The 25761-nt window shown below is 58.4% G+C and overlaps 1 protein-coding gene and 1 long non-coding RNA gene across 7 annotated transcripts in view; one reads left to right on the plus strand and one right to left on the minus strand.

The window, feature by feature from the left end:
• Nucleotides 1-3621: 3621 nt before the first annotated feature.
• The window catches only part of MYO15A (myosin XVA), a 52464-nt gene continuing 30324 nt past the window's right edge, over nucleotides 3622-25761 (minus strand). For 4 of the 6 annotated variants that reach the window (XM_061391201.1, XM_061391204.1, XM_061391198.1 and 1 more), the window contains 33 exons: nucleotides 25523-25635; nucleotides 25279-25373; nucleotides 24980-25094; nucleotides 24722-24789; nucleotides 24569-24646; nucleotides 24229-24409; nucleotides 24011-24143; nucleotides 23607-23712; nucleotides 23433-23505; nucleotides 22275-22447; nucleotides 22109-22168; nucleotides 21611-21686; nucleotides 21215-21330; nucleotides 21008-21126; nucleotides 19242-19383; nucleotides 18667-18778; nucleotides 18505-18579; nucleotides 17938-18116; nucleotides 17289-17404; nucleotides 16982-17054; nucleotides 16658-16730; nucleotides 16364-16437; nucleotides 16067-16149; nucleotides 14280-14410; nucleotides 13195-13289; nucleotides 12976-13053; nucleotides 12570-12666; nucleotides 10812-10972; nucleotides 9703-9836; nucleotides 7900-8033; nucleotides 7478-7611; nucleotides 6197-6337; nucleotides 3622-4177 (listed from right to left, as the gene is read on the minus strand). In XM_061391201.1, the coding sequence (XP_061247185.1) occupies nucleotides 4076-4177; nucleotides 6197-6337; nucleotides 7478-7611; nucleotides 7900-8033; nucleotides 9703-9836; nucleotides 10812-10972; nucleotides 12570-12666; nucleotides 12976-13053; nucleotides 13195-13289; nucleotides 14280-14410; nucleotides 16067-16149; nucleotides 16364-16437; nucleotides 16658-16730; nucleotides 16982-17054; nucleotides 17289-17404; nucleotides 17938-18116; nucleotides 18505-18579; nucleotides 18667-18778; nucleotides 19242-19383; nucleotides 21008-21126; nucleotides 21215-21330; nucleotides 21611-21686; nucleotides 22109-22168; nucleotides 22275-22447; nucleotides 23433-23505; nucleotides 23607-23712; nucleotides 24011-24143; nucleotides 24229-24409; nucleotides 24569-24646; nucleotides 24722-24789; nucleotides 24980-25094; nucleotides 25279-25373; nucleotides 25523-25635 (3640 nt within the window). In that variant the 3' untranslated portion in view covers nucleotides 3622-4075. Of the gene's footprint in view, nucleotides 4178-6196; nucleotides 6338-7477; nucleotides 7612-7899; nucleotides 8034-9702; nucleotides 9837-10811; nucleotides 10973-12569; nucleotides 12667-12975; nucleotides 13054-13194; nucleotides 13290-14279; nucleotides 14411-16066; nucleotides 16150-16363; nucleotides 16438-16657; nucleotides 16731-16981; nucleotides 17055-17288; nucleotides 17405-17937; nucleotides 18117-18504; nucleotides 18580-18666; nucleotides 18779-19241; nucleotides 19384-21007; nucleotides 21127-21214; nucleotides 21331-21610; nucleotides 21687-22108; nucleotides 22169-22274; nucleotides 22448-23432; nucleotides 23506-23606; nucleotides 23713-24010; nucleotides 24144-24228; nucleotides 24410-24568; nucleotides 24647-24721; nucleotides 24790-24979; nucleotides 25095-25278; nucleotides 25374-25522; nucleotides 25636-25761 lie in introns of those variants that run through there. The other 2 variants (XM_061391200.1, XM_061391203.1) reach the window with 2 other exon arrangements.
• On the plus strand, nucleotides 4632-7483 carry LOC133232178 (uncharacterized). The gene is made up of 3 exons (XR_009731331.1): nucleotides 4632-6057; nucleotides 6408-6588; nucleotides 6698-7483. It is a non-coding gene; the product is annotated as an uncharacterized LOC133232178 (long non-coding RNA).

A 25761-nucleotide genomic window follows, 5' to 3' on the forward strand; every position in this document is an offset into this window, starting at 1 on the left:
GGCCAGTGGGCAAGGCCAGAGCCAGGGAGCTAGGGTCGGGTTCTAGTCGTGTCTGGGCCATTCTAGGTGAAGGCTTGGGTAGGGCCCCTTTACCTACATACTGGCAGTGTGGCTGCAAGGGCTCAGGCCCTTCAGAAGCCCAGCACCCACCTCTCAACCACCCTCCAAGAGGGGGCATTGGACTCGGCTCACACACCTGGTGGCAGGGAGTTCACTACCTCAGTCGTCAGAAAGTCCTGCCAGAGCCCCCCAGTGCTTCACTCACTGGACAAATGTGGGAGTCACCTCCTCTTTCAGGTCTCCCAGACACCCCCTCTGGGTGGCTTTCCCATGCTCTGCAGTCAGGGCCCTTCTCTCTCCCATCTAAGCCTCAGTGGAAAGGGAGAAGCTCTGGAACAAGACTGCCTGTGTTTGCCTCTAGGCCAGGCCAATTAGTGGCCCCTTTCACCTCTGGGGTCTCAGTTACCCCAGGAAGACAGGATGAGAGTGTGTCAGGCTTCCACGCCTCCCAGACATGTCTCCTGTTCTCACCCCACACCAGGCCGGGCACCAGGGGCTGGGTTTCTTCGGTTCTTGCTCTCCCCACGACCACCTGGAATTCCTGTCTTCCTGGGACTGGGGGATACAGAGTGATCTGACTCTCCTGCCACCCCTGAGTTTTCCCACTCTACCTCTTGGGGTCGTTAGCTCTGATGAAGAGTCGACCTGCTGCTGCCGCCACAGAAGCACCAGAAGAGCTGTAAAAACAGGAGCCTCACCCTTAAGACCCAGATCCTGAAATTCCAAAGTTCTGGTGTTCTGGTTATCTGATTCTGTGCGACAAACCTTTCAAAACTCAGACCTGTCACCACCTACCACATAAATCTGCAGTGTGCCCAGGGTTGGGCCCGGAGGCTCCTCCCTGTCCCATGCACTTCAGCTGGGGCCTCACTCACATCCCAAGAGGCCTCTCACCTGGGCAGAGCCACTAACTATGAGTGACTGTGAGCAACTCCCAGTGCCTGGCATTTGCCTGGTATGCAGTGGGTGCTTAATAGGTACTGAATGAATAAATAAATCCTTCCTCTGACACTATGGCGCCAGCCGATTATGACCCCACACACCCCTCCAGTCTTCTTCTCCCAAGCCTAGTGCTCCACTCCCCAACAAGTTCCTCAAAGCACTAGCACTCTCCATCAACATTCATTCAGTTACTCTTTCATTCACGTGACAAATGTTTTGTAAGCACCTACTCTGTGTTAGGCATTGTCTTAGGCTTTGAAGGATACAGTAAGGAATAAACACTGTTTTCTCTGTTTAGAATGTTCATTTTCCTCTCCTCCATCTATTCCTAGCAGACTCCTACTTATCCTTCAAAACCCAACCCCAACATCCCATTCTCTGGGAAACCTTTTCCCAGACTTCTGCCTCCTCGGCCACTGACATGTGGGACATCCCTCTCTCTCTACCACTCTCAAGTCTTTTGTGGCCCTTCCCATGACAAGGACCTGGGGTTGGGACTACCCAAAGTGAGGGAAGGTTGGGAGACAGGGGCCTGCAGGGAGAGGTAAGGATGGATATCTTTGCTGACAGCTGTGTTCAGGAGCATAACTGGGCTTCCAACTCCTGCCGCCTCCCTCAGGCTCATCTTCCAGTCACTCAACAACTGTATTCCAGAAAAGAATACAGAGAACTCCAGAAAAATATTTGCTTCATTGACTACGCTAAAACCTTTGACTGTGTGGATCACAACAAACTGTAGAAAATTCTTCAAGAGATGGCAATACCAGAACACCTTACCTGCCTCCTGAGAAATCTATATGTAGGTCAAGAAGCAACAGTTAGAACTGGACATGGAACAATGAACTGGTTCCACATTGGGAAAGGAGTATGTCAAGGCTGTATATTGTCACCCTGTTTATTTAACTTACGTGCAGAGTACATCATGCAAAATGCTGGGCTGGATGAAGCACAAGCTGGAATTAAGATTGCCAAGAGAAATATCAATAACCTCAGATATGCAGATGACACCACCATTATGGCAGAAAGCAAAGAAGAACCAAAGAGTGTCTTGATGAAAGTGAAAGAGGAGAGTAAAAAAGCTAGCTTAAAACTCAACATTCAGAAAACTAAGATCATGGCATCAGTCCCATCACTTCATGGCCAATAGATGGGGAAACACTCATCTCACACGCTAGCAAAGTAATGTCAAAAGTCTCCAAGCTACGCTTCAACAGTACTTGAACAGAGAACTTCCAGACGTTCAAGCTGGATTTAGAAAAGGCAGAGGAACCAGAGATCAAATTGCCAACATCTGTTGGATCATCGAAAAAGCAAGAGAGTTCCAGAAAAACATCTACTTCTGCTTTATTGACTACCCCAAAGACTCTGACTGTGTGGATCACAACAAACTGGAAAATTCTTCAAGAGATGGGAATACCAGACCACCTTCCCCCATGAGAAATCTGTATGCAGGTCAAGAAGCAACAGTTAGAACCAGACATGGAAAAATAGACTGGTTCCAAATTGGGAAGGGAGTAGGTCAAGTCTGTATATTGTCACTCTGCTTATTTAACTTATATGCAGAGTACATCATGTGAAATGCCAGGCTGGATGAAGCACAAGCTGGAATCAAGATTGCCAGGTGAAATATCAATAACATCAGATACGCAGATGACACCAACCTTATGGCAGAAAGTGAAGAACTAAAGAGCCTCTTGATAAAAGTGAAAGAGGAGAATGAAGAAGTTGGCTTAAACTCAACATTCAGAAAACTAAGATCTTGGTATCCAGTCCCATTACTTCATGGCAAACAGATGAGGAAACAATGGAAACAGTGACAGACTTTATTTTCGGGGGCTCCAACATCACTGCAGATGGTGACTGCAGCCATGAAATTAAAAGATGCTTGCTCCTTGGAAGAAAAGCTATGACCAACCTAGAAAGTGAAGTGAAGTGAAAGTCGCTCAGTCGTGTCCAACTCTTTGTGACCACATGAACTGTATAGTCCATGGAATTCTCCAGGCCAGAATACTGGAGTAGGTAACCTTTCCCTTCTCCAGGGGATCTTCCCAACCCAGGAATCGAACCCAGGTCTCCTGCATTGCAGGCGGATTCTTTACCAGCTGAGCCACAGGGGAAGCCCTATCTAGACAGCATATTAAAAAGCAAAGACATTACTTTGCCAACAAAGGTCTGTCTAGTCAAAGGTATGGTTTTTCCAGTAGTCACGTATAGATGTTAGAGTTGGACTAGGAAGAAAGCTGAGCACTGAAGAATTGATGCTTTTGAACTATGGTGCTGGAGAAGACTCTTGAGAGTCTCTTGGACTGCAAGGATATCCAACCAATCATAAAGGAAAGCAGTCCTGAATATTCATTGGAAGGACTGATGCTGAAGCTGAAACTCTAATCTTTTGGCTACCAGATGCGAAAAACTGACTCACTGGAAAAGACCTTGATGCTGGGAAAGACTGAAGGCGGGAGGTGAAGGGGATGACAGAGGATGAGATGGCTGGATGGTATCACTGACTCGATGGACATGAGTTTGAGCAAGCTCCGGGAGTTGGTGATGGACAAGGAAGCCTGGCATGCTGCAGTCCATGGGCTGAGTGACTGAACAACAACTATATGGAGAAAAGGCTGCCAGACAAACCTTTTATTTGCACTGAAATGACCAAGAGCCATGAATCCAAGTTCAGCAACAGTACAGAGGGCACCTGGGATGGGGGGGACAAATGAGGGGCTAGGACAGGGAGATGGAACAGATTTGAACATCAGACCCCAGGAGAAGTGAAAGCAGGTTCAGTTTGCCTAGGCTTCTGGTGTGGGGCTACCATGCCACAGCGGGGGTCAGGGCAAGGCCACACTGGTAGGTGGCAGGAGGGCCCACTGGTCAGTCCCTGGAAGTTCCTCCTGCTATCTGACCCCAGGTTTGCATGCTGTAACTCCATCCCAACTCTCAGTTGGTCTTCTCAGGTTCCCGGGGACTTGGACTTCTCCCCCTACTGCCTCTTGGTCTCTCCGAAGATTCTGGCCCAGTAGTTCCCCTGGCACGATACAGCCAGCCTCCTGCCAGCAGGGGCCTGGGGGCTGGGTCAGAGTAGTGTGATCTCGCTGGGGGGCAGCGTGAGCCTCTTCTCGCGGGCACTGAGCAGGTTCTCCACATGCACAGCCACCACCCGACACAGCTCCAGGCCCTGCAGGAGAGACATGAGTCTGCACTGTCCAGCTCTCCTGGGGAGAGACATGGCTGGGAGAGAGGTGGAGGCCAGACTCTCCCACGACTGGGGCCCCACCCTTGTCCCCCCCTCCGCAGGGCCCCAGGAGAAGCTCTGGCAGCTGGAAAGGAATTCTGCACTGCAGGCGGGAAGGGGTGAGCCAGGTGGAGACCCACACATTCACCAGCTCTGCTGCATGTAACCTGGGCCAGTTACCACACCTCTGTCACCCTCAGCGGCCTTGTCCCTGGGGTCTCGGTTGCCCAGGGCCTGCCTCACAGGGCCGTGGCGAGGATGACATGAGACTTCAAGACACGTAAATCCTTCACATTTAAAAACTATTAGCCCTGTCAATAAATGAGCTGCCACAGTTACCACCTGGTACCTACGGCCTAGAACGAACTGGGCCCCAGCCTCAGGGATCCCATGGGTTGGGGGAAAGGGGTGCTGCAACCAAGTGGAGAAGCCAGAAAGGCTGCCTCTTCCTCCTCCTCCTCCATCCAGCTACTTCCTAAGCATCCACTACACACTGGGCACTGTGCTATGGACATCATGAGGACACAGCCCTGCCCTCTTGGGGCTCACGTTCTAATGGGGAGATGGACAACCTGAGAACCAATAGTGACTTCCAAGCCATATAAGACCTACTGAGGCAGAGAGTGAATTATCAGGAGGATCAGGGGAGGCTTCTAGAAGGAGGTGATGTTTGTGCTGAAACTGGAATAAAGGGAGGGAAGAAGCCCTGTGATGCAGTGGGGAGTGTGTCCCAGGCAGAGGGGACAGCGAGTGCAACAGGAGAGTGTTCTGGGGCAGGGAGGGGACAAGGGGGGGGTGGCGGGGGAGCTGAGGTCACAGAGGTAAAAAGAGGAGGGGGCAGGGACAAGAAGGACTGCTGGGTTGGGGCCCAAGGGCCTGCGAGGGTTGGAGGTGAGGGCAGAGGCCTACTGGCCTCCAAGGGTGACACTGAAAGAGAGAAATAGGAGGCTGTCTCGCAGAGCAGCTGTGGAAGCCTCCCTGGGGGGAGGGCCCGGTCTTGCACCAGTTAGAGCTCATCCAGGGGAGGGGGCTCCAGAAGGGGCCCAGGAAGCAACAGACAGGCAGGTCCGAAGAGGTGGGGCCTCTGGGGGAGTCCAGGAAATAGGCTGAATCCAGGTGAGGCCAGGATCAGTGTGACCTCAGCGGGAACAGGACTGGGGGGTGGTGGGAAGCAGACTGATCTCGTCACAGGCTCCCCAAGGAGCATGGTGAGGGGCCGTGCTCTGACCTTGACCCTCAAGGACAGGGCTAGGGTAGTGGGAGCCCCTGTCTCGTGCCCTGGAAAGCAGCCCAACTAATGTAGGCCCTGCCTTGGGGTGGGGGAGTTCTGGGCCCACATCTTGAGGGGTGCAGTGGGCTGGCAAGGACGGACAGGTGGGCCTAGCCCCATTCAGCCTCTTCTCTGGACCTCAGCCCCCTCTCCAGTAGGTGAGAACTCTGGTCTGGCCCTGCCCCGGGGGCTGTAAGACGTGGACCTGGCTGACCTAGAGGACTTGGCTTTTGAGGAACACCCATGGGTGCTGCAAATAGAGAAAGCTCAGGACAGGGAAACCCCCATCTCCATCTGTCAAGCCCCGGCCCCACAGTCCAGCCTCCAAGCTTTAGCCCAGGGAAACTGCCCATGTCCCTGCCCTCCTAGCAACCTTCTATGGCTCCCAAGTGCCCTCGGGAGGAGGCCCCAGGTTCTTAGCTTTATATTCAAGGACCCTTAGGACCTCCCCAGTTTCCCATCGAATACCTCATTCTTCTGCAAACAACCTGGGCCCGCGTTTCTAGGATCCCACCATCAAGATACCTCTCCAAGATCATCTTGAGACCCGCAGGTCTGTGTAGTGTGGGCTTAGCTCTGTCCCCTATGCTGGGCTGGACACTCCCCAGAACTTTGTCAGGCCGAGGAGAGCGTAGTGTGCAGAATTCGGGAGTGGGGAGGGAGGGAGCTGGGCAACTCCCCAGGGGGCCCACCTGCTCCAGCTGCAGCTGCACGGTGTGCTGGGCAGTGACATCCCCAAGTGCAACCTCCACATAGGGGCAGCTAGAGTCAGCTGTGGGCCGCTGGGTCCGCGTCGACTGGATCTCCTTCAGGGGGAACTTCACCATCAGCTCCTGGGGGGGATGGGGAGCAGACAGGCTTGGGGGTGGGACAGTCTCAACTACCGGTACCCCTGCCCTAAAGGATAGATACGCAGGGGGCAAGACATCCCAGTTCGAGCACTCATCCCCCAGTAACCGGCTGTGTAACCTGGAGCAAGCAGCTTTACCTCTCTGGACCTCAACTTCTCACCTGTGACATTACTTCAACAATGATGCACATGTGTGCAGCGTGCCAGGCCCCACTCTAAATGCTAGAGCTCCAGGTAATGCCGGTGAGCCCTGACCTTCCTGCCTCTTCACACCCACCCCTCTGGCTGGGAGCATTCTTTCCGGCCCCAGGAGCTAACGCAGAGCTTCCGCGGCTCTCCCCAGGAGAAGCCAGAGCGATGAGAGCCAGCGGCCCCTTGTGACAGATGGACACAGCAGACAGACACCCCAGCTTTCCGGCCCACAGAACGGGGCGTCCTCTGAGGCTGGTGCTCCCTGCTGGACTGAGTCCCAGTGCCCACAGTGGGAACCTGGATGCTCACAGGCCCGCCCCGGCTGTGTCCCCCTGGCTGTGACCTCCTCCTGGTCTCTCTTCCTCGCTCCATTGTTTCCACACAAGCCACTTGCCCTGGATCCCTCATGTCAAGGTTCACTTCCCGAGGAAGAACTAAGAATGGGGGCAGCAGGTCCCTTTTGTTCTGGACTACATTGTGTCCCCAAATCCTGACCCACCACCTCAGAACCTGGAGACAGGTCTTTGAAGAGGGGAGTCAGGCTAGGGTGGGCTCCCATCCCACGAGTCCTTATGAGAAGAGGACCTTGGGATTCATGGACCCCAGAGAAAGGGCCGTATGAGGGCTCAGCCAGGATGGCCATCTACAAGAAAGGAGGGAGGCCTCAGAGGAAGCCGACCCTGGTGGCACCTTGATCTTGGTCATCCAGCCTCCAGACCCACAGAAACGGTTTCTTGGCTGAGGCTCTGGCAGAGCCACACAGGTTCTGCAGGCCGGCGTGCTTCACCTGTTTCTCCTGGACAACAGCCTGAGTCATCGTCCCAGGTGACGAAGAAGGGGGCAGAGCCTCACCCAAGGTCACACAGGTGTGAGCAGTGGAGCTGGACGTCCCTGTGGGGAGGGGTGGGTGGGGCCAGGCTGAGCCACTCACGTGGGTCTCAGTGCTGAGGAAGTTGAGGCCGTTCTGGTTGACAGCGAGGATGCAGGGGGCTGGCACAGCCGCGGTGCTGCAGCTCTGGACCAGGAAGAAGGAGGAGCCGAACATGGGCAAGGCGCTGAGGAGGCCTGGGGGTGGTGGTCAGGCGACAAGGGCTCATCAGTGCATAAGCCCACCCCTCCCCCCACAGCCCATCCGGCACAGGAGCCCCCAGCCCGGTGCTCCTCCTGCCAGTGCTGCCGCCCACCCCGGACCTTCCTCCATCCCCGCTGGGCCCCCAGCCTAGGTGGGGCCTTGGAAGGCCTTTAGAAACCTGACACCAAAGATGCTTCTGTACAAAGGAAAAGGCCTCCTCAGCACCCTACCCTCCTCAGCCAGGCCCCCACGACTCCCTCCCCAGCCCAGCTCCTTCTCACCCAGAAACTGGGCGCGGGCCTGGTGGGGGCTGAGCGCCTGCATCTGCTGCCGGTGCTGGCCAAGCAGGCGGAGCCACGTCGAGCTGGCCTCGGTGCGGTACAGCTGGGCTGGGATGTACCCCTGGGCCTCCCGCCTGGCGGGCAGGCAAAAGCCGGCTGACCATTAGGGGTTCCACCAAACCTCCTGACGGCTGAACGTTGGGGGAACGCGGACGACAGGGTGGGGACGGGCAGTGGTACAAGTGGGGCTGGGCACACAGCATGCCCTCAATAACCGCTGGCCAATACCACTGGGCTCCTTGCTTGCTGACAAGGGAACGCAGGCTCTGAGGAGTTCACCAGCTCATCCAGGGTCATACAGTGACCCCACATAGGTTCGTCCTTTGTAGTCCCCGCCCCCTGGGGAGTAGCCGAGGCCAGAGGGGTAAGAAGGAAGCACAGGGTGGGGGAAACATCAGAGCAGCAAGCAACCCCCAGCAGTGGTCAGCAGAGCAGAGCAGTGGGCTCCAGATGATCCCAGGACCCTCAACTCCCACCTGTCTAGGCCTCTCCAGACCATATGCTGGCAGCCCTAAGGCAGCCCTGGCCTCAGGACATCTGAAAAATGCCAACAAGTACCAGTCTGGGCTGCACACTGGGGAAGGGAGGGATGTCAGGGGAACCCCTAAAAGACTCTTCAGGCTACATCTTTCCTTCTCTGCACTGCTGGGTAAGAGCCTGGCCTCCGGACCCGTCCCAGGTCTGAATCCTGGTCGCCCCACTCTGGGGAAGCCATATCCCCTCTCTGGGGCTGAGTTTCCTCATCTGCAAGAGGGGACATTAGAGTGCAGTTTAGGGCATCTGCCAGGGCGATACGTGCAGATGCCACGCAGAGAGTAAGGGCGCCACAACTGTCTCCATCCGGGCCTGGTGACACCTGTATGTGCCTCCTCCACTTTCCCTCCCATCATAGCATCAGAAGGGTGTAAGTGTCGCACCCTTACAGCAGGACATACCCTGTCCACACACTGCCTTTCTTACAGTTATTCACAGCAGGGGCTCTCAAAGTGTGGTTGAGGGGCTGGGAGGGCAAAGTCGCTTCCGTAACAATCTGAGCGGTCATCTGCCTCCCCCTCGTTCTCTCACAAGTGCAGGTGCAGAGGCCACATGACCTGTGCGGTCACAACAGACTGACCGAGAAGCAGGGACGGGTTTCCAGCTGTCCGCTATTAAGCCAGATGGTACAGATTTGCAAAGGGTAAACCAGTGCAGCTCCTCTCACTGGAACTCTTGGGAAAATACACTTGTGTTTTCGTGACTTATTTATACGTCAACATTTATCTTAACGTTAATATGTAGTGTCCTTGTTTTTCATTAATAAATCAGTATTTTAAATTGTTTCTGTTTTCATTTTGAATAGTGTAAATATATCAATAGATATGACCCACAGACACAGCAGCTCTTTGGGGCCCAAGTTTCAAGAGGAAGAAGATGGAGAGTGTGAGGACGACCGAGGTCCCATCGCTTCCAGAACATCAGTTTAAAGGCCACCTGACACTCCACAGTTTAAGGAATCCTCTGCTGTTGGAGATTGTCAACGCCATCACAGTGGACATTCCTGTGGCCAACGCTCTCTGCAGGGCTGTGTGTACTCCCTGGCCACAGTGTATGTGTCCTGAACGCATTTTATCACTTGTTTGCTCTGAGCTATTAATACCAGTTGGAAGCGACCTGTCCTGCTGGGAGGCAGGGTCCTAGCTGGACGGGCTGGGCTGAGGTGGGGTGGGCAGCTCAGGGTTGGGGCAGGGGCAGGAGGGCACTCACGCGCTGGGCAGGTAGAAGTGGTCCTTGGCCCGGTGCTGCAGTGCGGCCAGCTTGGACACCTGCTGCAGCTGCTGCTCGCTGGGCCGGCCAGCCGGCATGCTGCTGAAAAGGCCCTTCAGGTAGTCAGGCAGCACCTACAGGGGCAGGAAGAATGTAGGCGAGGGGCTGCAGGAGGCCAGGCACGCAACCGAGGAGGTCCAGACACAGATGCTGAGCCATGCCAGGGTCATGCTTCTGGAGAGGGGGGCGGTCACTTTCCTGGGCTTCAGGGAGCAGTGACAGAAGCACCTGGACGGTGAGCAGGGAGGGCTGTGGCTTGGAAGCCAGAGGAACTGGGGAAGCACTGGCCCCTGCTCTGCAGAGTGCAGGACCCAGGGGTCGTGTTTCCACAAGTCCCAGGGGTGCTGCTGGCTGACCCACAGGCACAAGAGCCCAGTGACGGGCCTTGGACACAGAATGGCCGCAGCTTCAGGCCCCCAGCTTCTGAGAAGCACGCTGTCTCTACCCAGCGCGTCTGTGAGGGTCCGCATACGAGGGAGACCCCGACTTTGTCAGGACCACTGCCCTGACTGAGATGACCTAGTCCAAGAGGGGAGTGACAGCGCCCCAGTGTGAAAAGGCTGGGCAAAGCCTCAGAGCGGGGGATTTCCCTGCTGGTCTAGTGTTTAAGAATCTGCCTTCCAAGTCAGGGGACACGGGTTCGATCCCTGATCGGAGAGTTAAGATCCCACATGCCTCGTGAGAACTAAGCCTGCAGGCTGAAACTAAGACCCAACATAGTCAAATAAATAAATATTAAAAAACAAAAAACAATGCTACTGAGCACAGGACAGGCGAGGTGCTCAGCGCTGGAGGAGAGCAGGAGGAAAGAGGTCAGAACGGCCTGAAAATGTGTCATCTGGGCAGCCTGGCTGGAGGGGCCCAGACCAGCAGCAATACAGGAAGAGCAGGCTGGCCCGGCTGACAGAGGCCTGAGAATTAGGAAGTGAGGGTGACAACATGCCCACATGGGGACCAGAGGCCTCGGGGCTGGAATCACAAAGACCTCGGATGCCAAGCCTGGGGGAGCCCAGAGACTCCGGAGCCTCAGAGCGGCCACACGCGCGGACCTGGTTGTAGTGCATGGTCACGTAGAGCTCGTTGTCGAACTTGAGCGGCTGGTCCCAGAGCACACGCCGGAACCACAGTGCGTAGCCGCCGTCCACCTGCGCCATCTCTGAGGCCACATCCAGGATGTAGGTGCGCCGGCTGAGTGGACACACGTGCTGGCCTGTGGGGAGCGGGGGCAGATGTGGCGAGCCCCCTCCCCCCTCTGGGGCACAGCTTCCTTGGTGAACAGGACAGGGGGCCCTGATTTGTGGAAGTTGTGCCCCTAGGTGGGAATAACGCTCAAAGCTCAGCTCGCCTGGGCCTAGGGAGGTGCCCCACCCAGGTGCTGCTCAGAGAACACCCAGCCTTTCTCCCCTCTCTAAGAGGAGGCTACACCCAGAGAAGCAGAACAGGCCTCAGGTCCTGTGGGCACCTTTCTGTAGGACTCCTATGGGGAGACCCCTGCTGGGCTCCCGGGGGTGAGGGGAGGATGCGGGTCTGGCACTGAGTGGGTCTCGGCTGTAAGTTTTTATTTCCCGAAGTGACATTTCTGCTCCCTGTCCCACACCTTTGAAAAATTTTTACTGAAAATAGGAATGTGGCATGATGATAAAGTCCCAGCTCTGACCTTGGGCAAGTCCCTTGGGCTCTGTGGCAGGCTGAGAAAGAGCCTGACCTCAAAATGCTCCCGTCCTAATCCCCGCCTGCCTTGAACACACACCTTCATGGAGAGGAGACGTGGAGTGTGATTAAGGGTCTTGAGAGGGAAGATAATCACAGGGACCCAAGTGGACCCAGCATAGTCTCGAGGGGCCTATGAGAAGGAGGCAGGAGGGTCACAGAAAGAGACTGGAAGAGGCTACGCTGTGGGCTTTGAAGATAGAGGAGGGCCATGAGCCAAGGGACTTGGGTGCCTCTAGAAGCTGGAAAAGGCGAGAAACAGACTCCTAGAGCCTCAGAAGGACTTGGCCCTGGGGACGTTCTGACTTTCAGAACCATAAGGTCATACACATGTGCTGTTTAAAGTCACCAAGTGATTTGTTATGGCAGCAACAAGAGATTAACACAGGCTCCCTGGGCCTTGGTTTTCCCATCTGTAAATGGGAAGGACAACACATTTCATTTTATGGGGTCCTGGTGGGATAGTTGATAGGATGAAGTGCTGTCAGCTGTCACCTCTGCTCCGTGAACTCCCTTACTAAGATTATTTTGTTACTGCCTTCTCCGCCCCCCGGGTCGTGCTGGACTCAGGCAGGGCTGAGGACATGTGGTTCAGAGCTGAGTAGCCCGGGAGCCAGCTGGAGTTGGGTGGGACTGACCGGCCGGTGGCAGAAGCTCAGCCATGGCCTAGAGCAGGTGGGCTGCAGGGGGAAAGGGTTTGGCCTCATGGAGAAGGGCCAGGTGAGGCCGAGGGTGGGGCTCCTCTCAGCCGCTATGAGGACAGAGGAGGCAGGAAAAAGTACTTGCACGTGTGGGTTACAGGAGCCACATTCTGTTAAGTCCTGCCCTCCCAGACAGCAGGGCCTACTGGGCACTCCGGGGGGCAGACGGAGGCATGGGGGAGCCCTGTCTTCTGCCATCTTGCGGCCTGACAGACCAGATGAGCTCACACAGATCGAAGTGGGGTGGCAGGGGTCAGATGCGGGGCTGGGGGCTCTCGGTGCAGAGGCTCCTGCACCCGGGCGGGGGGCTTCCTGGAGGAAGCGGCATCTAATCGGGGCCTTACAGTCGGGATGGGGGGGCATGGGCACAGCTTGCCTCGTCCTCTGGCCGCTCACCTCGGTTGGTGACAACAAAGATGACGTACTCGTCAAAGGCCTCGGGGCGGGTCAGAGCCATCTCAGCACAAAGCTCTTCCACTACATCCAGGGCCACCTGTGGATGGGGGAAGTGAGAGGCTGGACCAGCCAGGTGACCTCTGCCCTGAGCCCTCCCTGGCCCCTCTGCAAAGGCTAGGTTCCCCGGGCCCTGGGTCAGCCCCACACAGGAAGGACGCAGCTTCTGGAGTTGTGGGTCCCAAGTCTGCCCATCTCTCATTTGCAGCCTGACTATGAGCTGAAGGCCACCCACCTCCCCTAGGCTCGGGCTTGGGCTGCAACAGAGAGCTAAGTCCTACCTCGTGGGGGAGGTAGGAGGTGGCTCAGCACCCTTGGGGTCCCACCCCCCAGACACCCCTTCACTCACAGTGCATGTCTTGATCTTAAGATGGCGCTCCAGGCCCCCGGGGAGAAGAAAGAGCTGCCTCTTGGAACTGCGGCCAGCCTGGGGGAGGGTGCGGAGAGAGGAGAGGCTGGGATCTCACCAGGGTCTTACCCAGCCCTGGTCCCCTCCGCAGGTGTGCCCGGGCCAGGACAGGGGTCTCTGGGTTGGCCATCCCCCTCCCCGAGCACCGCCTACGCTCACCAACATGGCCCGCAGCTCCATGCTGCCCGGGAGCTCCAGGCGGCCGCCAAAGCGCAGCGTCTTCTTCAGGTTCTGCTCACAGGCCTTGGCAATCCCTGCAGAGACCAGGGTCAGGGGGGCCGGGGCAGGCCCAGCGGAAGAGCTCCTCTGGCCCTAGCCCCAAGCCCCCTTGGTGGGGGCTGCTCTCCCTCCAGTGGCCGCAGAGACCATTCAGAGGGCAGTGACTGACCCAAGGTTAAGAGCCAGAGTACAAGCGCTGGATTTGAACCCACATCCTATCGGAGGCCCTCACGCCTCAGATCCATGAGCCCCCGGAGACAGCTGGTGCTGGGAGCTTGTCCCTGGCGGCTGTGTCCAGAGCCCCCATGCAAGAGACCGCATCGTCTGCTTCTCCATTTCTCTGGTTAAGCGGTGCCCTCGCCCCGCTCTGGGGAGGGGCCAAGTCAAGAGTTTGGGGGCATATTCAACCCCCTTCCCTGGAGCTGATGCAGGGGTGTTTGTTGATTGACTCAAAGAGGAGGCTTCAGAGGCAGACAGCGTGAGGTCTCATATCTCCTCCATGGCTGCCATGGTAACCACAGGTGCCCTGACCTCTCTCCTAGGGCGGGGACCCAGGGGTTCCTCTGGAAGCTAGACTTTGGGTGAGGCTGAGGAGTAGCCCCTTTCCTCTAAATTCCGTGGTGAAAAGGCCAAGACCCTGCCACCAGCCTTGGCGCCCTCTCAAGACCCTTGTTGATTCCCAAAGACCAGAGAAAGGGCCATGCCGCCACCTCCTCCTCTCCCACATGCCACACATCATCTCGGGTCTTTATGCCTGCTACTCAGTTCATCTAGAAATCTCTCCTCTGTGCTCACTATCCAGAGCAACACTTCCTCCAGGAAGCCATCCCTGATATGCCATCCTCCCCGTCATATCAGACAACCCATGGCATCAGCCCCTGTGGGACCTCTGCCAACATTTGGGGACAGGATTGATATTAATAACCACTGCCCGGGCAAGAAGGGCTAGGCCCTCCTGCTGGCTGCCCAGCCAGTCCTCGTATGGTGGGCCCCTGGCCCTGGGTCCCCACTCGCTTGCCCCTCACCCTGGAAGGGCAGGCCTGGGGTCCGGCTCACGTCTTGGAGGAAGTGGGTGAGGTGCGGCTGGAGGACCTCAGAGCAGCTGTGGTAGGCGGCCACGATGTACAGCAGCCTCCAGCCTCGCTGGCAGCTGTCCCTGTGAGCACACACGGGCTCCATCGCAGTGGCCACTGCTCTGCAGCCACCCCAGGAGTCTCCCTGCCCGCCAGGCTCTTCTCCTGAGGATGCCCCCGCCCCTGCCCAGTGAGAGCAGGGCCGGTAGGCAGAGTCAGACCAAACGTCCATTCTGTTGGGAATTCTGAGTGGCAGGGAGGGTGGGAGGGAAGGGAGGCAGTGAAGACCCTGACATACCCATTGTGCACAGAGAACAAGTCTTCCTGGGGTGGTGGGGGGCGACGGTCCCTGAAGAGGGGCCAGGGACCCTGTGCAGAGCTGGTGGCAAGTCAGACTGGGTGGGAGGGGCAAGAGGACACGCTGAGTGGTTCTGAAATTCCTGGGGGATGCGAGCAGGTGGACAGGAGGGTGGCCCAGTGCTAACAAGAGCAGCACAGGCTTTGGGCCCTGCCATGTGCTAGTCATGTGTGAGACACAAATGCTTACCTTTGTGCTGCCCTCGCTCCGGGGTTTCACTTGTGGGAACCTCTGGTGTCCAGGTGCAGCACTTTGGCTTCCTTTGGGAAGCCACCCACCCCTCCCCAGGTCCCTGTGGGTATGAGAGCCAGGGGACTTCCCAGGTGGCTCTAGTGATAAAGAACCCGCCTGCCAGCACAGTAGACATGAGTCATGGGTTCAATCCCTGGGTCGGAAGATCCCCTGGAGGAGGACATGGCAACCCACTCCAGTATTCTTGCCTGGAAAATCCCACGGACAGAGGAGCCTGGCGGGCTACAGTCCATGGGGTCACAAAGAGTCAGACACGACTGACGTGACTTTAGCGTGCACATATGTACCCATGAGAGCCAAGACTGGCCAGTTAGAACCCTGAAGCCTCTGGCTAAAGTGACTGGTTCATGTCAATGGACATGAACTTGGGCAAACCCTGGGAGATGGTGAAGGACAGGGAAGCCTGGTGTGCTGCAGTCCATGGGGTTGTAAAGAGTCAGACATGACTTGGAGACTGAACAACAATAAAAAAATGGGAGCCAGGCTTGGCCAGTTAGAGTTCATCCTCCCTCTGGCTATGGTGATTGGTCTGGGAACAGGCACAATTCCCAGGTCTAGCCAATCAGAGCTCTGTGGTTGGCTCAAGGATGCCCATGGGACCAAGACAGGCCAATAAGGCTGGATTTGGGAATTTTTGCTGCAAATATTGAATCAGTCTTGCTTTGCCTGGGATTGCTGAGCTGGGGAATGTCCCCCCAGAGCTATCATCTTGCCAGTCTATGAGATATATTGTTTGGGAGTAATATCGACACATAGAAAAGCAGGTCCAGGTTACAGAGAAAGACTGCTTCCTGATGACACCTAGATCCAGCTATGCCTAAAGTCCTCTGTTAGACTTTTCAGTTACCTGAACCTTCTTTTGCTTAAACCTGATTGAACTGGGTTTCTGTCACTTGCAACCAAGAACCTGGACTCACCCATTATCAGTGCATTTGACAGATGAGGAGACTGAAGCTTAGAGACCAGAAAGGGCTTGTCCCAGACCAAGCAATTTCAAACATATGTGCTCTGTCTCTGGCGTGAGGAAGAGGATGAGGCAGGGAGAGAGTTGGGAGGGCACAGGCTGGGAGATGGGAGGCTGACCTGGCCCCTCCGGAGCAGGAAAAAGTGGGGAGGGGAGGACACTCACTGCTTGGTGCTCGTGTTGTCTGTGATCTGCTTCACGACCTGGCAGTAACACTCGTCCCGCATGACCTCATGGTCCCTGCACAGCTGTGGGAGGGCGGGCCAGGTCACAGGTCACATGCCCACAGGAACACAGTGGGCTCCTGAAAACAGGCCTGGCGTCCCTTCCCCAGAACCCTCCCCACCAGCGGGATGCACTCCTCGTTGGGCCACACGGTTCCCACCCCAAAGGCTGCAGCCCTGGCTGACAGATGGGGAACCCGAGCCACAGGGCAGGAGCTCCTGTAGGGGCTGGACTGACCTTCAGGAGGGTGCACAGCACGTCCAGTTCACTCTGGCCCTTCAGCGGGGCATCCCCCATGAATCGCATCACAGCTGGAGAAAACACTGTCCCACTCAGCCACCGGCCTCCCAGCTGCCTGCCCACCAGGAACCCCAGGTTGGACCCCTCCCCCAGAGGCTATGGCCAGGGCCTGTACGGGGAAGGGGGCTCCTCCTCTCCTCCCACATCTGAGGGAAGGGGTGGTGGTCACCAAGGGTCACAGTGCGGCGTCCCTCCTGGCCCGGGGCCCTGGCCGCTGTCCCACCCCCACACCTAGAAACATGTCTGTGGCCATCTTGTTGAGGCTGCTGTCGCTGAACTCAATGAGGGAGTCCTGGAGCGGGGTCTGTAGGGAGAGGAACTGGGTCATGACAGGAGGAAAAGAGAGGGGAGGAGAGGGGGAGGGGAGGGAAGGGGAGGGGGAGAGTCCTATCTTAACAACAGAAGAGTCCACACCACAGAAGGCGGTGGGTGGAACCGTGAGAAGATGAGACACTTCCTTTCGGAGGAACCCAGGCCTTCGGGCAAGGCTGTTTGGCCCATGGGCCTGGGATGCACTTTTGTATGGCCATTTCAGAGGGACCTGGGGCTGGGCACCTTCGTAAAGCAAAGCATGTCCTCCAAGGTTCTGGACTCCCGACCCTCCTTGGATTTCAGCCTGGGGCCATCCCTGAAAGGGGAAGTGGATGCTACTGATTAGTCTTGCCTCTGAGACAGCCTCTCCCACATGAAGTGGGCCGGACCCAGTGTCAGCCCACCTGGTAGCAAGGCCCCTGAGGCAGAGGCTGCAGACAAGCCCCCTCCCAGGGTTTCTCCTTCCCTCCCAAACCTGAGGCCTCCTGCTTGGGTGGCTGGGAAAAGCCCCACCCCAGTAGGACCCTCCTCAGGGCGGGCCACCACTCACTGGGGTCTCCTCTGAGGGTCTCGGAAGTACTTCTGGGCAAACTCGAGCATTGTGTACGGTGGAAGAGCCAGGCTGTCCTCCCCACGGTCCATGGAGCCAGCTCTGAGTGGGGGGCCCTGCAAGAGGGCCATCGGCTACTCCCGCTAGTCAGAGCCCGCCCAACGCCAGCCCAGGCTGACTGTGCACAAACCCTCTCTGCCTGCCCCCCGACCCCATGGGCCACCCCTTGCCCCATGTGGCCCCACTGCCTCCCTGATGGCCTGGTCTAGCTGACCTTATCCCTCACCCCTTTATCTCCCTCCACCCTAGCGAGCTCTGTGCCACCACAGGATCCAACCTGCCCCACTCACCAGGCCCTGCCCCGTTGAAGGTGGATTCACCATCTGGCCGCCCCAGGCTGGTCCTGCCCCACTGGCCTGGTCACTTACTCTTCCACTGACCCCACCCACCCTACCTGACTGGACACACCTCCAGCCGCCTCTGGTCACATCTGGCGGCTCACATCCCTCAGGTCATAGGTCTGGCTGACCCTACCATGCTGCCTGGTCCCAGGATGGCCTGCCCTTGGCTGACCCCGCTCCCCTCCACCTCCACAGTCAGGCCAACCCCACTGCTGTGTCTGCTCCTCTGACCAGCCCCGGGTTCTCACCTCCCTCCTGCGGCCCACCTCCTGTGCAGCGGCAGTGGAGGCCACGGCGGCGGCCACAGCGGCAGCGCGGCTCCGGCCTGGCTCCGCAGGCAGCTGTAGGAAATCAGGTGCAGCTGCAGGCTGCACCAGGTCAGAAGGGAAGCGGCCCACGCGCCCGTGGATGGTCCCAAACCTCCAGCCTAGGGGCAGAAAGGGTCTGAGCAGTGAGAGGGTATCACCTGGGGAACAGGGGGGTACAGAGTCTGTGAGGGAGGTACAACTTGTGGAGGCGAACAGAAGGACACAGGCTTAGGGAAGGGGAGGCAGCCCCTCAGCGGCAGGCTGGAGTCGGGGTCTGCAGAGAGAACACGGTGCCTGTGGACCTTTGGACCACAACACAGAGGCACTAATGTCCACGGAGACCCGTCAGCCTGATGTGTGGACAGGGGCTGGGCTGCATGGCCATCTGAGCAGCTACAGCCTGGCAAGACCCTTGGGGACCACAGGACCTGCATTGCGCATCTGCTCTGTTTGGGGTTTCTAGGTCTGGCGGCTCAGGCAGCTGAAGGGGGGCCCCAGGGTACCCACCGAAGTCAGGGCCCCGGCACCGCAGCTCCTCCAGGTACACCACCTTCTTGCCGACCACACAGCCTGCGCTGTAGCCTGCGGGCCAGGCCCACGTCAGCACCCGCCGGGGAGGCCCCCGCCCTGCCGCCCCCACACTCACACCCCGTCCCCCCCGGTGCTGACCCAGTCGAGGCGGCTCCAGGGGCTGCAGGTGGATGATGTCACCCTTGTGGAAGGCCAGCAGTGCAGGGTCCTCAGGCAGGAAGTTCCTCACAGCAACCACATAGTCCGAGTCCTGCGTCAGTCAGGGGCTGGGTGAAGGCTGTGGGCCCATGCCCTCCTCCCAGAGGCCAGGGCCCACTCCCCTGCCCCGCACACAGGCTGTGAGAGCATGGCCACAGGTCTGACCCACCCCTACCCCTCCCAGAGCCTCAGCGCTGAGGCCAGGTGCCAGGCCTGGGGACTGCCTGGTCTGGAAGAAGCATGGGGCTGGATGTGGTCACCAGGTGGTCAGTGATGGGCAGTACAGCCCCTTGCAGGAGGGGAGGAATGAGGCTGCTGCCGAGCCCAGAGGCCTAAGTGAAGGACCCTGGAGAGGCCGGCAGCAGGGGCATAGGCCCCAGGTTGGAAGGCACAGCTCGAGCAAGAGCCTGAAGACACAGTCGCAGACACACAGGTGTATCCACCCCTCCCAGGCAGGCGTGGCTGGTACATTCAGGCCCTCAGCCTGCTGCGGGCATCTGCAGGAGGGCCCTGACCTTCTTCAGCTCCAGTATGAAGTCATCCACCAGGGTCTTGACCTGGTGAGCTCGGGCTGAGAAGAGAATAACCTTCTCACTGGCCAAGTTGAACTCCAGCATGTTCTGGGAGGGAATGGTCACAAAGAGGATGTCCGCAAAGCTGGAGGAGGGGGAGGTGGCATGAGGCAGGACACCACGGACAGAGGGACACCCCCCACCACCGTCTGCACCTCTGGCCCCTGCCTGCCTCCCCTCCCCTCCTGCCCGTGGCTCCAGCGCCCTGCCCATCACTCTGTGAACCCACAACCTCCCAGCACCCCCACACTTTGTTTTTTATTTATTTTTCTGCCTCTTGATCCAGCCCCCCAGATTTTGCCCACAGATCTGTCTCCTTCACTAAGCAAACGCTCAGACTCTGGAAGGAAGGAGCCTGCATCTCACTGATGCCTGAGACTCCCCGTGCTGTGGCATAAAGGACCATGGGCTGCTGGGAGGGAGGGGTCGGAGGATGCAGGAAGGTTTCACACTCAAGCATCTGCACTTGGCTGTTCACATGCGGTAGCCCTGCCCTCAGTAGGCTCTGGGGTGGGACTTTAGGGGTGTCCAAGCTGAGGATGGGGTACTGGCTCCCAGCTCACCACTGCCTGGCTGGGTGACCCAAGACAAGCAACATCTTTCTCTGAGCCTGTTTCCTTGATTAAAGGATTTGGCATAGAGCCGGGCACATGGTAGGTACAGTCATCCCTCAGTATCTGTGGGGAACTGGCTCCAGGGCCCTTGGAGGGCAACCAAATCCATGGGTGCTCAAGTCCCTCTCATAAGATGACCTGGTATTGGCATATAACCTACGCACATCCTGTTTACTTTAAATCATCTCTAGATTACTCTTAACACTTGAAGTGAAGTGGAAGTCGCTCAGTTGTGTCCGACTCTTTGGGACCCCATGGACTATACAGTCCATGGAATTCTCCAGGCCGGAATACTCAGGGGATCTTCCCAACTCAGGGATCAAACCCAGGTCTCCCACACTGCAGGTGGATTCTTTACCAGCTGAGCCACAAGGGGAAGTCCAAGAATACTGGAATGGGTAGCCCTATCCCTTCTCCAGGGGATCTCCCCAACCCAGAAATCAAACCAGGGTTTCCTGCATTGCAGGCGGGTTCTTTACCAACTGAGCTATCAGGGAATTCAATGTAAACACTGTACTGCTGCTGCTGCTAAGTCACTTCAGTCGTGTCCAACTCTGTGCGACCCCATAGATGGCTGCCCACCAGGCCCCGCTGTCCCTGGGATTCTCCAGGCAAGAACACTGGAGTGGGTTGCCATTTCCTTCTCCAATGCATGAAAGTGAAAAGTGAAAGTGAAGTTGCTCAGTCGTGTCCGACTCTCAGCGACCCCATGGACTGCAGCCCACCAGGCTCCTCCGTCCATGGGATTTTCCAGGCAAGAGTACTGGAGTGGGGTGCCATTGCCTTCTCCCTAAATGCTGTACAGGTAGTTATAAAAGAACGATAGATGTTATGGGAATAGTTGCCAGTGAGTGAAAAATTTGTTTTGCATTTTGGAATTTTCTGGAATTTTTTTTTCTGAGTATTTCCCATCCACCATTGGCTGAATCTGCAGATGTGAAGCCTGTGAACACAGAGAGCTGACTGTACTCAGCCGCCAGCCATCGAGCGAGTCGGTCCGTGGAGGAAGTGCTGGTGTCAGTCCATGCCCCGAATCCTGCCAACCCATGCCCCGCCCATGCCCTGCGTGAACCCTCCCCCTCGCCTGCCGCTCACCTGTAGGTGCGCAGGACCCGCAGTTGCCCACTCGCCTCGTGGCTGCCCTTGACCACACGCAGGAGCTTGATGCCCGTGTGGGACACAGCCAGCATCTGCACCCCGGTGCCCACGCTGCCCTGGGGAGGGGACAAGGGGTCTTCCAGGCTCATTCCTAGAGCCCCTGGGGGGCAGAGAGTGGGCAGGGGGCGGGCAGGGGGCTCCTACCGTGGCAGGAAACAGGCGGGAGAAGTAGACCTCCCAGCTGTCCCGGGCAGTGCTGACCACGGCCCGCTTCACGCTCTCTGTCACCAAGGGCCGCTGCGTGTCCAGCTGGTTCTGGGCTAAGGGACACGGGTCGGGTCAGGACCGGGGCCCCCTCCCCTGCTGACCCGCAGTGCATGGAGGGGAGGTTGACCCTCAGCAAGGAGGTGTCAGACCACTGCGTTCCCAGCATCCATATGGGGAAACTGATATCCACAGACAGGACAGTGGGGACTGCAGTCAGGCCAGTATAGCCCAACCCAGACCTGCCGCTGGGCCCCGGGGAGAGGCCAGGAGCAGCGCAGAGAGGGTGGCAGGGGCTCCAGCAGACTGCCCCTCTCCCCCCACACCCCGCAGTACCAAACAGGGCTTTCATCTGGAGCCGCTCCTCCGCAGAGATGCGCAGGCAGGCCTCGGAGAGAGTGTCGTGCAGGACCTGTGGGAGGGGCGTAAGGCGGGCGGCTGCAGGGTTCCCCAAACCTGGAGCCCAGGCTGGACTGTGTCAGGACGACTGGGGATGGGGTGCTTTCCACGCAGTGAGGGCACCATGTAAATCAGACCCCACTTCTGAGGACCCTCACCCTTCTCATCTCCACCCTCCCCAGGCCCTAGTCTCCTGATCCACACAGGGGATCTTGGGGTGGACCCTGGGGCCCACGAGCTCAGACCAGCCGTGAGTCTGCTTTTATGGGATGTGGGCTCCCCAAGCCCATCCACGGCAGGGGGCACAGCAGACCAGCTCCCTGTCCTCGCTGCGGGCAAGGACCCCAAACCCGAGCAGGAGGCTTGGCAGACGGCTGATCCACACGCCTGCTGCCCTGCTGCTACTCGAGGCCGGGAGGCGGGACAGGACCTCACCTGGCGGAACAGGAGGTCCAGCTGCACGGGGTGGCTGTGGTCGTCCTTGGGGTAGAACACCTGCGGTGTGGGGCTACCATGAGGCCCCGTGCTCCTCACCAGCTGCGCTGTGACCCCTGGCCCATCAGGCCCTGCGCCCCCTCCAGCCCTGGTAGGGCCCCAGCACCTCTTTGCGCAGGAAGATCTGCCAGGGGGTGTCCCGGTAGCCATAGAAGTTGGGGTTCGGGAGGCGGTGCAGCCGTGTCTGCACGGGATCCTCAGGAGGCTCCAGCGATCGCGAGGGCAGTGCTGGGGAGGCAGGGCCCAGGGAGGGCGAGGTTGGAGCAGAGGGGCCTCCTCCTGCCTCGTGGGTAGATACACCTGATCATGCGGGCACGTGGGCACACTCTCTCAGCCCTGCCATCCTCCCACAAACAGAGACCCAGCTCTACAGTCCTAATGTGGTGGGGGTGGCAGTAGGGGCCAGGGATACCCGGAGCAGCAGAGACCAGGTGCTGCCCAGAGGGAGGCCCTGGTAAGGTGTGTGAAACAGTTCAGAAAGGACAGTGCTCTCGGTGCTGGGAGCTGGGGCAGAAATCAAATGGCGACCTGGGAAAATCTGGGGGCTGGTCTGTGAGGGGCCTGTGGTCTTGGCGGTCGGGCAGACCTCCCTGAGGAGGTGAGGTTTGAGACTTGGTGATGAAAAGGGGCCAGGCATGTAAGGATCTTCTGCGAAGAGCATTCTCAGCAGGGGGAACAGCAAGGATGAAGGCCCTGCGGCAGGACTGAATTCTGATGGGCCCAGAAACAGTGAGGAGCAGAGAGCCCCAGGGCACGGAGCAGGAGGAGGTGAGGCTGGGGTGAGCCACAGTGAGGAGCCTGGGGCTCATCCCAGGGGCCGCCGGAAAGTCATTGGCGGGTGGATGGGAACTAACTGATCTGTTACGATCACTGTGGCTGCCATAAGGCAGGAGGTGCAGAGGTTAGGACTCCAGCTGTGATGTCAGGAGGCCTGGGATTCTGTCCCTGGTCTGACACTTAAGAGCTGTGTGATCTTGAGTGAGTCACTTAACCTCTCTGTGTCTGTCTTCTCATCTGTAACATCTACACAGACAGTACTGTGTTGAAGAGTCTGAGTGAGGATTTAGAGTGGGCTGGCCTGAAATCAGTGCCATGCAAATGCTGATACAATTGCACAAACATCCACATAGTATGTCCACACAGGCCCAGGGACATGGACACACAGGCCACCGTCATGCAGACCAAGACTCACCTGTGCTCACACTGACTAATTCCTGCACTCAGACACCTGCCCTCCAGCCCCTCCCTCCCTCCTGGCCCTCACCTGGAGCGGGCCCCACGGATGGCCGCTGTGTGCTGGTCACTGGCTTCACCAAGGCCACGGCCTCTCTGGGGACCTGTCCCCACAAAGACAGCCCACCACAGTACACAGAGGCTCCCCCAGAGGCCCCCCTGTGTCTTCTGTTCCGCCTGGACCCCACCAGCCCCAGCCCCTCACCTGGGTGCCGGGTGCTGCCACTGGGGGGCTCATCTGCCCCCTCAGGATCGTCAGGGCCTCCTCATGGGGATCAGGCCGCTTTACGAACACCCTCCCGCCGTCCTTCCTGGGGAGCGGGACGCTGAGCCTTCTCTTCACAGCCACACAGTCCCACCCAGGAACTTCCTCTCCCCCCATCACCATACATGATAACCCCGAGAGGACCAGAGACAGGCATGGGGTCACACACAACCCCTAGAGAGCGGTCCTGGCCTCCCTCTGCCCTTGGGGGGAGTCTCATCTGGACCACCTGGGTGAACAGACACTCCCTAAAGGCTGTTGGGCAGGGTGCTGTGAGCCCAGCAGACAGGCACATGGGGAGGCAGTCACGAAAGAGGGCCAGAGGGCTGAGTGGGTGGGCTGACCTGAGGGCCTCGGGCCGGGCCCCCCGGGGCAGCTGCTGGTGCTGCCTGACGATGTCCTTGATCTGCTGCGTGGGTTGCGGGAAGTGCTCCGAGTTGAGGGTCGAAGACCGGACCAGCTCCAGGCAGGGTGAGGCTGTGGCGGGGCATGGTATAGGGGGTAGGTGAGTCCACCCTCCCATCTCACCTTGGGAAGCCCCTGCTGCAACAGGACACTTAACTGCTTTCTGGAGAAGCCCAGCCCTGAGGCAGAATGGGGGCAGCCACGGGCTTGGTGGGCGTCCTCGGGGCCTTGGCCAGAGGGGCGGGGGCCGCAGGCTTCGGAGCAGCCTGCAGGAGCACGGGCTTGGCTGGGAGTCCAGTGCCTACGAACTTCGGCCGGGCCTCTGATGCTAAGGGTTTCTGTGGAGAGCAGAGTGTGAGGAGGGCTTCCTGGGTCATGTCAGTTTGCTCTCAGGAACCCCACGTTGGCCCAGGAGAGGCGGAGGGGGCTCCTGGTTTAGAGAGGTGCAGCGATGCTCTGGGGCAACACGGCACTCATGGGGGGCCTCTGGGGCTCACCTCTGGGGGGAAGGGTCTCGGGGTGGGATTCAGGGGCTGCTGCTGGAGTGCCATGGCCTGCAGGGTCATCTCCCGGGCCTGCAGAGAGTTGGGGTGAGCGGGTAGGCCCAGGCTTGGGCCCCCGGCAGGACACCCCAGTCCCCTGGCACTCACCAGCAGTACTGCCTGCTTGTGGATGAAGGCTTGCTGCAGGGCCAACGTGGAGGCGTCCAGGCCTGGAACTGGGGTGACCGGGTCGGGGGGCATAGATCCAGAGATGAGGGAGGTAGGAGTGGGAATTCCCTACTCTTCCCACCCTGTCAGCTCACCCCGCAAGCCTGAGGCTGCCTCTGTTCTAGGGCTGAAGCTGCCCTGAGCACCGTGGGGCCCCGCCGAGCCCAACCCTGAACCCGAGCTGGAGGAGGCACTGACTGGGCTTTGGCTCTGGGGGTCTCCTGGGGGGGCCTTCAGTGCTGCTGCTGCCATCTCCACCTGGCTGGCCTCCCCCTTTCATGCGGTAGGCAATGGCTGTTGGCTTCTCCAGGTCCTGGGGAGCAGATGGCTCAAGTGACTGCCCCAATGCCACGCTCCCCAGGCTCCAAGGCAACGGGCACCTGACACCGCCCCCACCCCCTCCCAGGGGCCCCCCTCCAGCCACCCCAGGGCCGGGCTGCAAGAGGCTCCTGTGCATGCGCCCTGCTCTGGCCTTCAAAGGCCCGATGAGTCCCTACCGCATCCCCGCAGGACAGCACGGGGTCGAAGAGGCTGTCCAGGTAGCAGTCCAGCCCCTTGTGGGGCACAGCAGGCTCTCCAAGGCTGTCCGAGTCTGGTTGGGTTGGGAGAAATTCAAATTCTTTCCTCCTGCTGATCACCCCTCTCGCCCCCAGGCTCCCTCCCCACCAGAGACAGTGGCCACTGCTGGTGGATCTTGGAGTGTCACTGTCCCTCTCTGAGGCTCAGGCTCCCCATTTGTACCATTCTCATTGTGGCTGCAGTACCCATCTGAGTCGGCCACTACAGGCATGAGCCCCTGGGGCTGGGGCTTGGTGGGTGCATCATCGTCGGAGTCCCAGCTGTTCCCAAACACCCTGGGGGATGGGGAACACAGCAGCTGAGCCCCCCGGCAGACCCTCCTCTGTACCCTGGAGTTCTCCCTTTGAAGGTAGGCCCCCTTCCTGAAGCCCTCAAGTTCAAGTTCAGCTCACAGCCACCAG

Source organism: Bos javanicus, chromosome 19 (genome assembly GCF_032452875.1).
Source record: "Bos javanicus breed banteng chromosome 19, ARS-OSU_banteng_1.0, whole genome shotgun sequence".
Classification (NCBI taxonomy): domain Eukaryota; kingdom Metazoa; phylum Chordata; class Mammalia; order Artiodactyla; family Bovidae; genus Bos; species Bos javanicus.